Source organism: Macaca mulatta, chromosome 15, assembly GCF_049350105.2.
Source record: "Macaca mulatta isolate MMU2019108-1 chromosome 15, T2T-MMU8v2.0, whole genome shotgun sequence".
In the NCBI taxonomy this organism is placed as follows: domain Eukaryota; kingdom Metazoa; phylum Chordata; class Mammalia; order Primates; family Cercopithecidae; genus Macaca; species Macaca mulatta.
In genome coordinates this window covers 48,310,495-48,323,639 of record NC_133420.1, presented here as the reverse complement: position 1 = coordinate 48,323,639, position 13,145 = coordinate 48,310,495, and the positions used below count along the sequence as shown (strand labels likewise).

The 13,145-nt window shown below is 41.9% G+C and overlaps 1 protein-coding gene across 8 annotated transcripts in view; it reads left to right on the top strand.

The window, feature by feature from the left end:
* The window catches only part of PALM2AKAP2 (PALM2 and AKAP2 fusion), a 525,798-nt gene that overhangs the window by 434,275 nt on the left and 78,378 nt on the right, over nucleotides 1-13,145 (top strand). The window contains exon 1 of one of the 8 annotated variants that reach the window (XM_077965344.1): nucleotides 11,414-11,735. Coding sequence (XP_077821470.1) covers nucleotides 11,700-11,735 — 36 coding nt within the window. The 5' untranslated portion in view covers nucleotides 11,414-11,699. 8 annotated transcript variants of the gene reach the window in all.

The window sequence follows — 13,145 nt, the reverse complement described above, 5'->3', positions numbered from 1 at the left end:
CTTCAGGATATCCACTGACTATTCCATAACTGAGTACATGGCAGTCCAACACTGTTTGGACAAATTTTGAATAAACCCAACGGTTCTCCTTTAGATACATCTTGATTTAGAATAGGCATTAGCAAATGTTTTCTGCAAAGGGCCAGATAGAAAATATTGTAGGTCTTGGCCGGGTGCAGTGGCTCATGCCTGTAATCCCAGCACTTTGGGAGGCCGAGGCAGGCGGATCACGGGGTTAGGAGTTTGAGACCAGCCTAACCAACATGGTGAAATGCCATGTCTACTAAAAATACAAAAATTAGCTGGGCGTGGTGGTGGGCGCCTGTGATCCCAGCTACTCAGGAGGCTGAGACAGGAGAATCGCTTGAACCCAGGAGGCAGAGGTTGCAGTGAGCCCAGATGGCGCTACCGCACTCCAGCCTGGGCGACAGAGCGAGACTCAGTCTAAAAAAAAAAAAAAGAAAAGAAAAGAAAAGAAAAGAAAATGTTGTGGGCCTTGCAGACCGTATGGTCTCTGTTATAACTACACGACAACCTTCTTTTGAGTTCTTAGAGACAGTGAAGAACACTCCAGTACCTTGAGTCTGGCATATAATAGGTATTTGGTCACTGTTTGCTGAATACAGGGAAGCTTCTCTGTCTATATTTTCCTATGGTGAATTTTTCTGAATTTATGTATTCTTATCTATTTGTAAATAACTTTTATTTTAGCTCTTATGAATTTTTAAGTTTTGTTTTTGTTTCATACTGTTCTGAAAGGACATTAAAAGCAGATCGGGAAAAGAGCATTTAGCCCCAAATGTAGGTTTAAACATATTTTCAGATATTCTTAGTGTTTGTCATATATCAGTTTATTTTATTTTCATTCTCTTGCACTGAGGGTAGTTTCCAATAAAAACTCTGGAGAATTTAGACAGCTTTTGTTTTGATTAGGAAGATATTTCACTTGCACTCTTGTACTACTGTTGACTCAAATAATTAACAATCATGGCTGAGCAATTTGTTCTTTCAAAAGTAAACAACCTCCCTTTGTAATCTAGAAAAGAATCAGCTGGTGGATACACATGGAGTGTTTACTCCAAGAACATTTCTCTTGGTGTGGAAAATGGCAGTGGTAGCCTCCTGACTTTCAGGTCGAAATACATTTAGCTGATCTTCGTCAGCAAAGGTGTCAAAAAATAGCAGTTGGTTATGACAATTAATTTTAGGAAACGTGTGTAGTTAATTTGAAATATCGCCCCAGGCAGCTCAACCTTGGCTGAATAAGGATGTTTTCTTTTAAAATCAGTACTTTGCTGCCCTCAGTGATTATTCCCTATTAACCTGCCAAGAAATATTATTTCCCTTTTATATAATTTGATGAAGTGCCTCAAAAATCTCCTGGTTATGGTCAACATTTCATCTGATAGGAAGTGAATGTATCTTTCTGGTATGCAGTGAGGAGTGAGAACACACAGCTTATTTTACTCTTCAAGCTTGCCTGTAAATTCCAGCACTTTGAGAGGCCGAAGTGGGCAGATCACCTGAGGTCAGGGGTTCGAGATCAGCCTGGTCAACATGGCGAGGTCTACTAAAAATACAAAAATTAGCCAGGCATGGCGGTGCATGCCTGTAATCCCAGCTACTCAGGAGGCTGAGGCAGGAGAATCGCTTCAACCCAGGAGGCGGAGGTTGCAGTGAGCTGAGATCGTGCCACTGGACTCTGGCCTGGGTGACAGAGTGAGACTCTGTCTCCAAAAAGAAAAAAAAAAAAAATACTTGCAAGCTGAGATGTTAGGTTAATCTTCAGTCTCCCTAGGTTTTCCCACAGAAATAGTGTAGAAAAGACTCGGGGAAAAAAATCATCATGATTCAGCCAATAACCAGGGCAGGACTGCCATGTCTAGAAGGTACATACGGAGCATGATTCTATGTATCTGTCTTTCTGCGCTTGTTGCCTACTGAGAGAATACAGAGTTTTATTAGAAGGTTGCTGGGCACGATGGCTTACACCTGTAATCTCAGCACTTTGGGAGGCCAAGGCAGGCAGAAAACTGAGGTCAGGAGTTCAAGACCAGCCTGGCCAACCTGGTAAAACCTCATCTCTACTAAAAATACAAAAATTTGCTGGACGTGATGGCAGGAGCCTGTAATCCCAGCTACTCAGGAGGCTGAGGCAGGAGACTCATTTGAACCCGGGAGGTGGAGGTTGCAGTGAGCTGAGACTGTGCCATTGCACTCTAGCCTGGGTGACAGAGTAAGACTCTTGTCTTAAAAAAAAAAAAAAAAAAAGGAAGATTGAGGATCCCTATCTGAAAAATCAACTTTGTTCTTTCTCTTCATCAGTTTTGTCAGCGTACATTCAGCAGCTACTACACAGTAGGCATAGTGCCAGGCAGCCCTGACCGCTGTTAACCTTTCCATAACTATCATTGGTCTCCTGGTGATTTGAAGACTGCATCCCAGGAGACCAATGATAGTGATGAAAATTGGCAGGGAAGGTTGCTTTAAGGTCTTTAGTATCTTCTATTTTCCTAAGAGAAAGAGAACTTTTTGGAGAAGCCATACATTTTATCTCTTTTCATCTTTATGCCTTATGTTATCAGAAAAAGATTTAATAGGAGTTGCCAATAAGGTTGATAATTCTAGACCATCAAAACCATAGAGGTGTGATGTCAGGTGTAGTGAGAGATGGGAAACACGATGTAAAATGTCTGCATGACTCACATGTGCTTAGAGTGCTGTGGCAGAAGTAGAAGTTGCTGTTAGCTAACTGATTTTCTGTTTCTTCTGTCTATAAAAGCTGTGCCCATCGCTAATTTAGTTGATAAGTTGAATTTTTAAAGTTTTTATTTTATTTATTTATTTATTTATTTTTTGAGACGGAGTCTTACTCTGTTGCCCAGGCTGGAGTGCAGTGATGCGATCTCGGCTCACCACAACCTCGGCCTCTTGGGTTCACGCCATTGTCCTGTCTCAGCCTCCCAAGTAGCTGGGATTACAGGCACCCACCACCATGACCAGCTAATTTTTTGTATTTTTAGTAGAGACGAGGTTTCATCATGTTGGCCAGGATGGTCTCGAACCCCTGACCTCAGGTGATCAACCCGCCTTGGCCTCCCAAAGTGCTGGGATTACAGGCGTGAGCCACCGCGCCCGGCCAAATGTTAAAAGTTTTTTTGAGCTTCTCAGAGGAAACCAATGAACTGAAGTTCAATAATCCATAGTTTGTGTTATAGTGTCCTTCCGGAGACTGAATGAAAGATACATATTTAAAGTGAATGCAGTGAGTAGGAAGAGGCACTGCTTCAGCCTGGTAACATGCAGTTAACTGCTTTGAGGGTCTTGCAGAAAGAATATGCACATTTGAGTAAATAGGAGAAAGTGCTTCTTCTGACACTTTTTTGCTTAATTTTTTTACCACTTTCTATAAAGTGTGTATTTTGGAAAAATCAATCAACGTAGTTCAACTTGAAGGTTTTCCTCTCTGAAAAGTGATGTATCCAAAGATATTTTTTCTTAGGAGGAAAAAATTCACAACTCTCACCAGAGCATTTCATTGAGAATTACTGTTGTTTACGATTTGGAATTGACATTGTTAAAAAGAGAAATTTTGGAAAGGCAGGGGGAGGACTAGAATTGTGGCTTGCATGTTGCCTATAAACATACATTCCTTTTTTTAGATGTCTGTGTTTCTTAGTGGATTATGTTCTTAAAATAGAACATACCACATTACTCTCCGGCTTGGCAGGGTGTGGTGTTTTGTTTACTGCTTGGGTCAATGTTCTATGAACACGAATCTTTTCACAGAGAATCCCAGGGCTAAAATAATTCCTAGAGGTTAGCCAGTCGAGGCCCCAGCACCTGCTTCCCAAAGGGTCTTCCTGCCAGCCACCAGGCCTCATGCTCCATTGGCAGTCCAGCCCAAGTGACAGGAAACTCTCCCTTCTTTTAAACTGGAATCTCACACCCAGTGGCTTCTCTACCCGTACCAGGTCCCTGCTGGGGCTTCCCAGAATTCTGTGCAACTCCACTTTCCTGTGAGAGCCCTCATGGTATTAGAGATCTGGGATGGGGTTCTCATGCTCACTCCAAAGCCCTCAACTCACCAAACCTTCTTCACCATGCTAAATAGCCCTGGTTCCCCCATATGTGTTTTTATTTGATAGTTAAAGTTATTTGCCACTGACTTCAGCCTTTTAATGTGTGAAGTAAAGAGAGGAACCTGTGTTCTGGTCTAGAACATCACCTCTCTGTTTCTTTGGTTCATAGTTTTCTCAATATATCCCAAGATAGTGTAAGCAGTGGCTTTTTGTTTTGTATTGTTTCTTGAGAAGGAGTCTTGCTCTTGTTGCCCAGGCTGGAGTGCAGTGGTGCAATCTTAGCTCACTGCAACCTCTGCCTCCTGGATTCAAGTGGATTACAGCAGTGTGCCACCACACCTGGCTAATTTTGTATTTTTAGTAGACATGGGGTTTCACCATGTTGGCCAGGGTGGTCTCAAACTCCTGACCTCAGGTGATCCACCCACCTCAGCCTCCCAAAGTGCTGGAATTTACAGGCTTGAACCACTGCACCCAGCCAAGCAGTGGCATCTTAACATAAGAGGGCCAGGCTCTAAAACACCGTAGGAAGTGAAACCTGATGTGGTATAAAAATCACCCTTGAGATCACCTATAAAATAAAGTATACAAAAACAACCAGTAGTTTTGTGTCAGAACCCTTTGTAATAATTCTTATGTACCCTAAAGTTTAGAACTGCTGATCTGGCCTGAAGAGTAGAAATAAGGGGAAAAATCTCACTTACAAAAGACTTCTGCATAAAGATAGTGGATTGAACTATAAAGATAGTGGAGGCCCGCCTCGGCCTCCCAAAGTGCTGGGATTACAGGCGTGAGCCACCGCGCCCGGCCTTGTTTTTGGTTTTAAGTCTGCAAAGTTTTTTGTTTTTTGGTTTGGTTTGTTTTTTTTCCTACTTATTTGTCTGCTTTCTATCTTGCAAAACTTTGTTGAAAAAAATCCATTGGTTCAAAGAGAAGATCCTGTAAGCTTCCAGGGGGAGAAAATAGATCACATACAAAGAGTCAAGAATAGAAATGGGCTTGACTTCTTAATACCAACACTGGCTGCTAGAAGACAATTGGGGCAAGACCTTTGATAGCATGGAAGAGCATGATTTTAAAACTAGAACTGTATATTCCTTCAAACTCTTGTGAGGGTAGAATAATGCATTTCACACACAACAAGTTTTCGGAAAGCAACTGGAGAAGATGGTCCATTGAAATGAGGGCGTAAACCAGGAAAGAAAACTACCAGCGATAGAGCAAATGGGAGATCCAACCTGAGAGAGGCAGAGGAAATTTCTAGATGCTGAGGGCGGGAACTCCCAGCGTGACCGCTGTGCTCTCGAAGCATGCCAGAGGCCCAGGAAATGATTTCCTTTGTAAGGTGGATTGATAGAATATGTGAGGCATCTTGGTGTCGTGAGAAGAGATTTAGAAACATGATGGAAAAGTTTGGGCTTGAATTAGCAAGACCTATATAAAACACTAAGCAAAGGTGGGGAAATGCTGTTACTAACGCTGAAGAAAACAGTAAGATGTTCAGGAAAGGAAAATTGACCATCATTCACCATGTGGCTTAGCTGAAAGTAATGTTACATTATTATAGTATACTGATCTTTAAAAGTTTCCATATAATTATGTTGGGAAGAGTACCCTCATATGGTGAGGGCATAGATAGGAAAAACCATTAAATTATCATTCTCCATATTGAGAAGTTAATAAATAATGCCAACAATGGAAAGATCACAAAGCAGCAATGTAAATTGTTACCAAAAATCACCTAAAAGAGGTTAAAGTACCAAGGATACCCTTGGTAACTATGGGGGGTGGTTCCAGGAGCTTCCTCAGATACCAAAATCTACAGATGGTCCTTAATATAGAATGGTATAGTATTTGCATATAGCCTATGAATATCTATAGATTACTTATGATAGCTAATGCCATGTAAATGCTATGTAAATGGTTTTTATACTGTATTATTTAGGGAATCATGATGAAAAAAAGTCTGTGGATGTTCACTACAGGTGCAACCATACTTCTTTTGTTTGTTTATTTTTCTTTTTTTTTTTGAGACGGAGTCTCGCTGTGTCGCCCAGGCTGGAGTACAGTGGCGTGATCTTGGCTCACTGCAACCTCCGCCTCCCAGGTTCAAGTGATTCTCCTGTCTCAGCCTCCCAAGTAGCTGGAACTACAGGCATGTGCCACCACGCCTGGCTAATTTTTTTTGTATTTTTAGTAGAGATGGGATTTCACCATGTTAGTCAGGATGGTCTCGATCTCCTGACCTTGTAATCTGCCTGCCTCAGCCTCCCAAAGTACTGGTATTACAGGTGTGAGCCACCATGCCCAGCCTAGATGCAATCATACTTTAAAAAATATATTTTCCATCTGTGGTTGGTTGAGTCTAAGTGTGTAACCAGAGGCAGAGGGCCAATTGTACTTACTCTTGGGAGGAAAAATTGAAGGGAAGCAGACTGAGGTGGTGACCTGTAGGAATTGTTGTTTTCTGTAAAGTCCATAGAACTATTAGGCACTTTAAACTATGTACCTGTATATCTTTAATAAAAAAAATAGTAATTAAAATTAAAGAGAATGTAGATAAAGGAAAGGGAAAGGTACTGAAGGATGTGCTCCAGCAAGGTGAAGCGGTAAGTTGAAAAAGTATAAGAGATGGGATATGGGATGCAGGAAACCAATGATATAGAAACTCAAGAGACTATAAAGTCTAGCAGTCAACTAAGCAAGACTGGAGCAGGAAGACCCATGGCCGTGGGACAAAATGGAACAGGTGGATTTCTTGATGTACTGATGTAGAAAATGCTACTGTGATGTTTTACAGATCTGGAACTTTGGGTTGAGTTAACAGTATATAAATAGGAAACTAAGCAATTGGGGAGTATAGTTAACTTCAGAGGAAAAAACCCCCAAAAATTAGACGAGAAAACATAATATACTCTGTACGTCTTCAGTGCACAAAATTTATATGAACCTAATAATAAACACTGAAGAATTTGTGAAGTAAATAAAAATATTGGGAGGATAAGCTGAGGGGGATGCCAATGGATAATGCCTAAAACTGATAAATAGAAAGCAAGATAGCCTAAACTTCATATTTAGACAAGTGTGCAAGTACCATAAAAAAATAACTACAGGCCATGGGAAGTGGCTTACACCTGTAATCCCAGCACTTTGGGAGTCCGAGGCGGGCGGATCACCTGAGATCAGGAGTTCGAGACCAGACTGGCCAAAATGGTGAAACCCCCGTTTCTACTAAAAATACAAAAATTAGCTGGGCATGGTGGTGTGCACTTGTAATCCCGGCTACTCGTGAGGTTGAGGCAGGAGAGTTGCTTGAACCCGGGAGGCAGTGGTTGCAGTGAGCCGAGATTTCACCACTGTACTCCACCTGGGCAATAACAGTGAGACTCCATCTCAAAAAAAAAAAGAAAAAAGAAGTAACTACAAAGAGTTGCAAGTGGTATAAGACTGAGAAGTGGGAGGGAGTGGGGCACTTGTTTGACAATTTAACCCTTAAACTCTATTTGATTTTTAAAAACTATGTGCTTGCTATTTGCATTTTAATATAATGAAGGTAAAAATTGATTAAAATATTTAAAAAAGCCATCTACATGCAGATGTCTGGGCAGTATAAAGGGTCTAAGAGATGTGCTTAATACTATGATTATTGAAGAAGTTAATGTCTATGAGAGCGCCCAGCACATAGTAGGCACTAAATAAATGTTTGCTGGATTTGAATCTAAAGCATGCTTGATCAGACCTACATAGAGGCAGTTCCTTGAAAAGCTGCAGAGAATGACTTGTACCATTTGCTGACTTTCCAAGATGGGATTTCTTGCTGGCGCTCCACTGATTATTACTGTTGTACCTGTGGGCATTGGGCTCATGACTGCGTAGGTGTGTGTGTGTACATGCACATGCATTAAGTTGCAAAGCCAGTCTAAATTACATGACTATCAACCTGTCTTTAGCAGCCATATCACTTTTGGCCCAGTTGACACCATCAGGTTTCTGGACACAGAGGCAGTATTTTCCATCCCTGTCCTACAGAGTGTATTTGTCTCAAGTGTTATGTACTTTTTCATTTTCTTTGCCTCCAGTAAATCTTTAGGGTCATGAAGATCATTACAAAGCAGATAGTCATTTCATCTCTCTTCTTAAAGCCTCTCCCCATTTGCCCTAGGAAGAAGTCCCCAAACCCTTGGGATTCAAAGCCTATGTTGTCTATGATTTGACCCCGTACCCATTGCTCTGGTTTTATTTCTTGCCACTCCAGACCTCACTCTTTACACTGGAGTAAAACCAACGTAATTTCAATTCTCTGTAAACACTATGCCATTCCATGCCTCAGGTGACTTTGCTTTTGCTATCCTTCCTGCCTGGACTAACCATCTCCCATCTCCCTGTCACACCCAACCCCCAATTCTCTCCACCATGCTAGTCCTTCTCTACCCCACTTCAAGACTGAGAAGCCTTCCTTGATCACCTCAAGAGGAGAAAGGTGTCCCCTTTTGTGCTCTCCATCAACAGCGGCCCAGAACTAACGCATCATCTTAATACTATTAATGTGTCTGATGTGTCGGAGAGGCCCCAAAGGTTTGAGGACCGTATTTGTCTTGATCACTGTGCAGTATTTGACATAGCACATTCCCAGTAGGGCTGGGACCAATCTTGCGGGTCTTCACAGTTGCAGTTATTTGTTCAGAGGTGGCTCTTCCCTGCTCTATTAGAGAAGCCTCATGTCTATTCTTGGAGAGTCCCAAGACCATGGCCTCTAAGGTTCCAGCCTTATCATGGTTTGGAGGCTCCTTCACTTCCTTGTCATTTGAATGCAGAACTGGATGCTGTGAATGAGTTGTAGAACATGGTTCCATGAGTTCTGATTTTAAAAAAGCCATTTACTAACCAAGCTGCATGGATTTCTCTTTTCCCATTTCATCAAGGAGGCACCCTGGCTAGGTGAGCTGGTTCATTTCATTCATTGACTCAACAAATATTTACTAAGTGTCTGCCATACGCCAGTTACTGTTCTAGGCATGTAGGAGATAGTAGTGAGGCAGACGTATGAGGTTTCTGTCCTCAGGGACCTTACATCCTAGAGGAGGGAAGCAAACACAGAGCCATTTGGAGTAGTAATAAGTGCTGAGAGGGGAAGAAAGGGAATGTGGGATGAGGAGGCTGCTTAGATATGCTGATCAAGGGAGGATGTATCTGAGACAACAGCATTTGTATGCACGTTTCTGAATTGCAAAAATGAGCTGTTCAAATTGTTACCGGTGGAGGGTGTCCAGGTTCTTGGCATATTGAACAAAGAATTGGATAAAATGAACAAAGCAAGGAAAGAATGAAGCAACAAAAGTAGAGATTATTGAAAATGAAAGCACACGCCACAGGGCGTGCTCTCACAAGCAGCTCAAGGAAGCGGTTACAGAATTTTCTGAGGTTTAAATACCCTTTAGAGATTTACCATTGGTTACTTGGTGTATGCCCTATGTAAATGAAGTAGTGGCTCATGATTAGTCTGATTGGTTGCAGGAGGGGACCAATCAGAGGCTGAAGTTACAAAGCTACACCCTATGCAAACATCTGATTGGTTGTGTAAAGTGACCAATCAGAGGCTGCAGTGAAGTTACAAACTTATACTCCTTATATGCAAATGAAGATTTGGCCCACGGCCAGCCTGATTGGTTATGGGAAGGGAGCAATCAGAGGTACTTTCAATTTTTCATCTGCCACGCAAAAAAAGGGTGGGGGGTTTGCAAAGGGAGTAGCTCTGGTCCTTTTGTTACTTCGATGTGGAAAGTCGAGGTTTTCCTTTTGATTCAGTTCTAGGTAGTCAGCGTGAATCGGCTTTAGGTTCCCTGCCTGTAGACCCTATTCTCCTGCCTCAAAATAAAGAGCTATATAGCTGCACTCTGCAGCCACTGGCCACAAGTAGCTATTAAAGTTTGCATTTACCTTTTTTTTTTTTTTTTTTTGAAATGGAGTCTCGCTCTGTCACCCAGGCTGTAGTGCAGTGATGCGATTTCAGCTTACTAAAACCTCTGCCTCCCGGGTTCAAGCAATTCTCCTGTCTCAGTCTCCGGAGTAGCTGGGAGTACAGCTGCATGCCACCATGCCCAGCTAAGTTTTGTATTTTTAGTAGAGATGGGGTTTCACCATATTGATCAGGCTGGTCTGGAACTCCTGACCTCAGGTAATCCACCTGCCTTGGCCTCCCAAAAGTGCTTGCATTTCGGACATTAGCCACTGCGCCGGCCTACAGTTTGCATTTAAATTAACTATTAAATTAACTATTTTTAAAAATCAGATCCTCAGTCACACTGGTCACATTTCAAGTAGTCAGTAGCCAGCCTATGACTAGGAGCACCATAATGGGCAGTGCAGAGCAGTGGGGAGAAAGGACACTGGGGAGATGGATGAGAGAAGCAGTAAGAAATGGAAACTAGATCACTTGTTGGAGAGCACATGTATGCATTTCAAAGAACTGCCTCCTTTAATTCCACTTGTTGAAATTGGGGCTGAAGCCAAGACTAGCTATGTCTGATAGAATGTTTTAAAATGGAATGAAAATGATCTCTAGAGATAGTATAAAGCACGTAAAAACCAGCCATGAAAAGATCTTTATTAAGGAATACAGCATGGCTACAGCAAGTCCCGAGATGGAGATAAGTACTAGTTGATTCCAGGGGCCAGTGGATGAGGTCACAGTTACCCCTTGGCCTTAGAAGGAAGGAGCCAGACATCCTAACTGACACCAGGAGCATAATTTACCTAAAATCTTAAAAACAGGACAATGTTAAAAAAACAAAACAAAACAAAAAAACCCTTCTTAACACAATTCTTAACAAAAATAGGATTTTGACTTTTGTGTCTTAGGAGGCTAGAATTGTATTCTCATGCCATTACCAGGAGTGCCTGTGCCTTGACTTCGCTTTGTATCATGTTTCACAAGATGCTCATCCCTTTTTGCACCTGCCTCTTTGCTAAACAGGTTTTCTTCCTCTCTGTAAAGGTGCCTTTGTTTGAACCAATAGTGTTACTTCTCTTTACTGTAAACAGTGTCCAGTGACTCTTCCTTATCGTGGAGAGCCAGCAGCCTTTTACAGGAGGAGAAAAGTCTTGAAGGTCACTTTCTGATGTTTTATTATAAGTCATAATGACTTTACAAAATGAAAACAAAAACAAAAACAAAAAACCACAACTGCTTACTGCTTACCCAGGGCATGTTATCCTATTACATTTGAATTCAAGTAACAGCTAGTGTTTGTCAAATCATAATTGATCTGATAAAATGTAATCTGATCATTAGTAGCTGTGTAAAAATAAATACACTTGACTCCTGTTTCATTTGCCCTTGAAGGCTGTAACATGGTTCCAAAGTGTACCTTTGAATCGGAGAAGTCAGGCCGGTTCACGTTGCAGTCGGTGTGCTTCCTGGGGCAGTGTCCACCAGGTGCGTGCAGGCAGGTACGGGATGCGAGCTCAGTCCTGCTTCACCTGAAACTCTGTGACCTGGCAGAGGGCTGTGTTCCTGTGTCCTTACATCAGATGTCCTACTGAAGAAAGGGAAACCGGGGCGAAGCTGTAGGCACAGTGGGTTCTGAAGATCAGGTATAACTGCGGGAAAGTTAGATCATGATTGCCACCTGGATGCTGTTCTCTCTCTTCACGGTAGGTCTTGGTTACTTTTATTGTGGACTTTTGCTTGCTGCAGAGGGAACTTACACCTCTCATGCCTCAAGCTCATTAAGGCACATTTCTCTTTTATTCTTCAGGGACATTGCATTTATGAACTCAAGGCATTGAGTCACCCAGAGAGATTCCAAACATTTTAGGTTCTGGGAGTTCTAAACAGCTAATACTGTGTTCCCATGGCCAACATTTCTTTAAGAGAGCTAAACCAGAATTACTCAAGGTCTATAAAAATGCTATTCTGCTTCAAGTTCTAAATTTATTGTGAATTATTTCTTTTTCCCTAGTAATTACTGTAATACCTCAGTACCTTCAACTTATATAGCATTTTTCAAGGAGGCAAAGAAAGCATCAGTAGAAATGTTCTCTGGGATTTTTTTTTACCTGATGTTTTAATGCTATAATGATTTCTAAGCCCCTTAGTAATAATGCAGATACATTGTGGAGAAACTAGAGACATAGCTGTTAAGCTGGAAATGCATGAACGGTATACATGCTATGCTTTAAAATCTAGCTCAGTTTTTTTGCATTGACCCTGAACATGCTGACAAGGTAGGTCGGCATGGGTAAAGCTAAAGAATAGACTTAGGGTTTGAAAACAACTACATGAGCTCAGTTTCAGACCTGCTTCTAGTCGGGCAGTTGGCACTTTGCAGGGATTTGGGGCAGGTTTTGTATTTGTGTGCTTCTCTTAGAAGTCAAAGAGTTGGGGAGATAACTGCAATCCTGCCTATATCAGTGTAGTGATAATGCAGTAGTGGAATGAAGAATGGAGCTGCACGTGTGAGCTTTTTCAAGTCCACAAAGATCAGGTATTGTCCATGGTCAATAAAGATTGTTTTTAAAAACCCTCTTATCTAAAGAGAGGTAACTTCCTTTTCAAAACTCTGAAATTTACATGTGCTGACTTATAATGTATGTGATCCCTGTTGCTTTTCTGATCCTTGGTGGTTGGGGTGTGTGTGTGTCTGTGTGTGATAGACTTTTTAATCTTTACGATTTAATCTTTTTTTTTTTCTTTGAGACAGAGTCTCACTCTGTCGCCCAGGCTGGGGTGCAGTGGCATGATCTTGACTCACTGCAAGCTCTGCCTCCCGGGTTCATATCATTCTCCTGCCTCAGCCTCCCGAATAGCTGGGACTACAAGCGCCCGCCTCCACGCCCAGCTAATTTTTTGTATTTTTAGTAGAGACGGGGTTTCACCGTGTTAGCCAGGATGGTCTCGATCTCCTGACCTCGTGATCTGCCCGCCTCGGCCTCCCAAAGTGCTGGGATTACAGGCGTGAGCCACCGCGCCCGGCCAAGATTTATTTATTTTTTACTTACACATAGTGAAGTTCATTCTTTATACTGTACATCTCTGTGAGTTTAGATAAATGCTTACAGTTG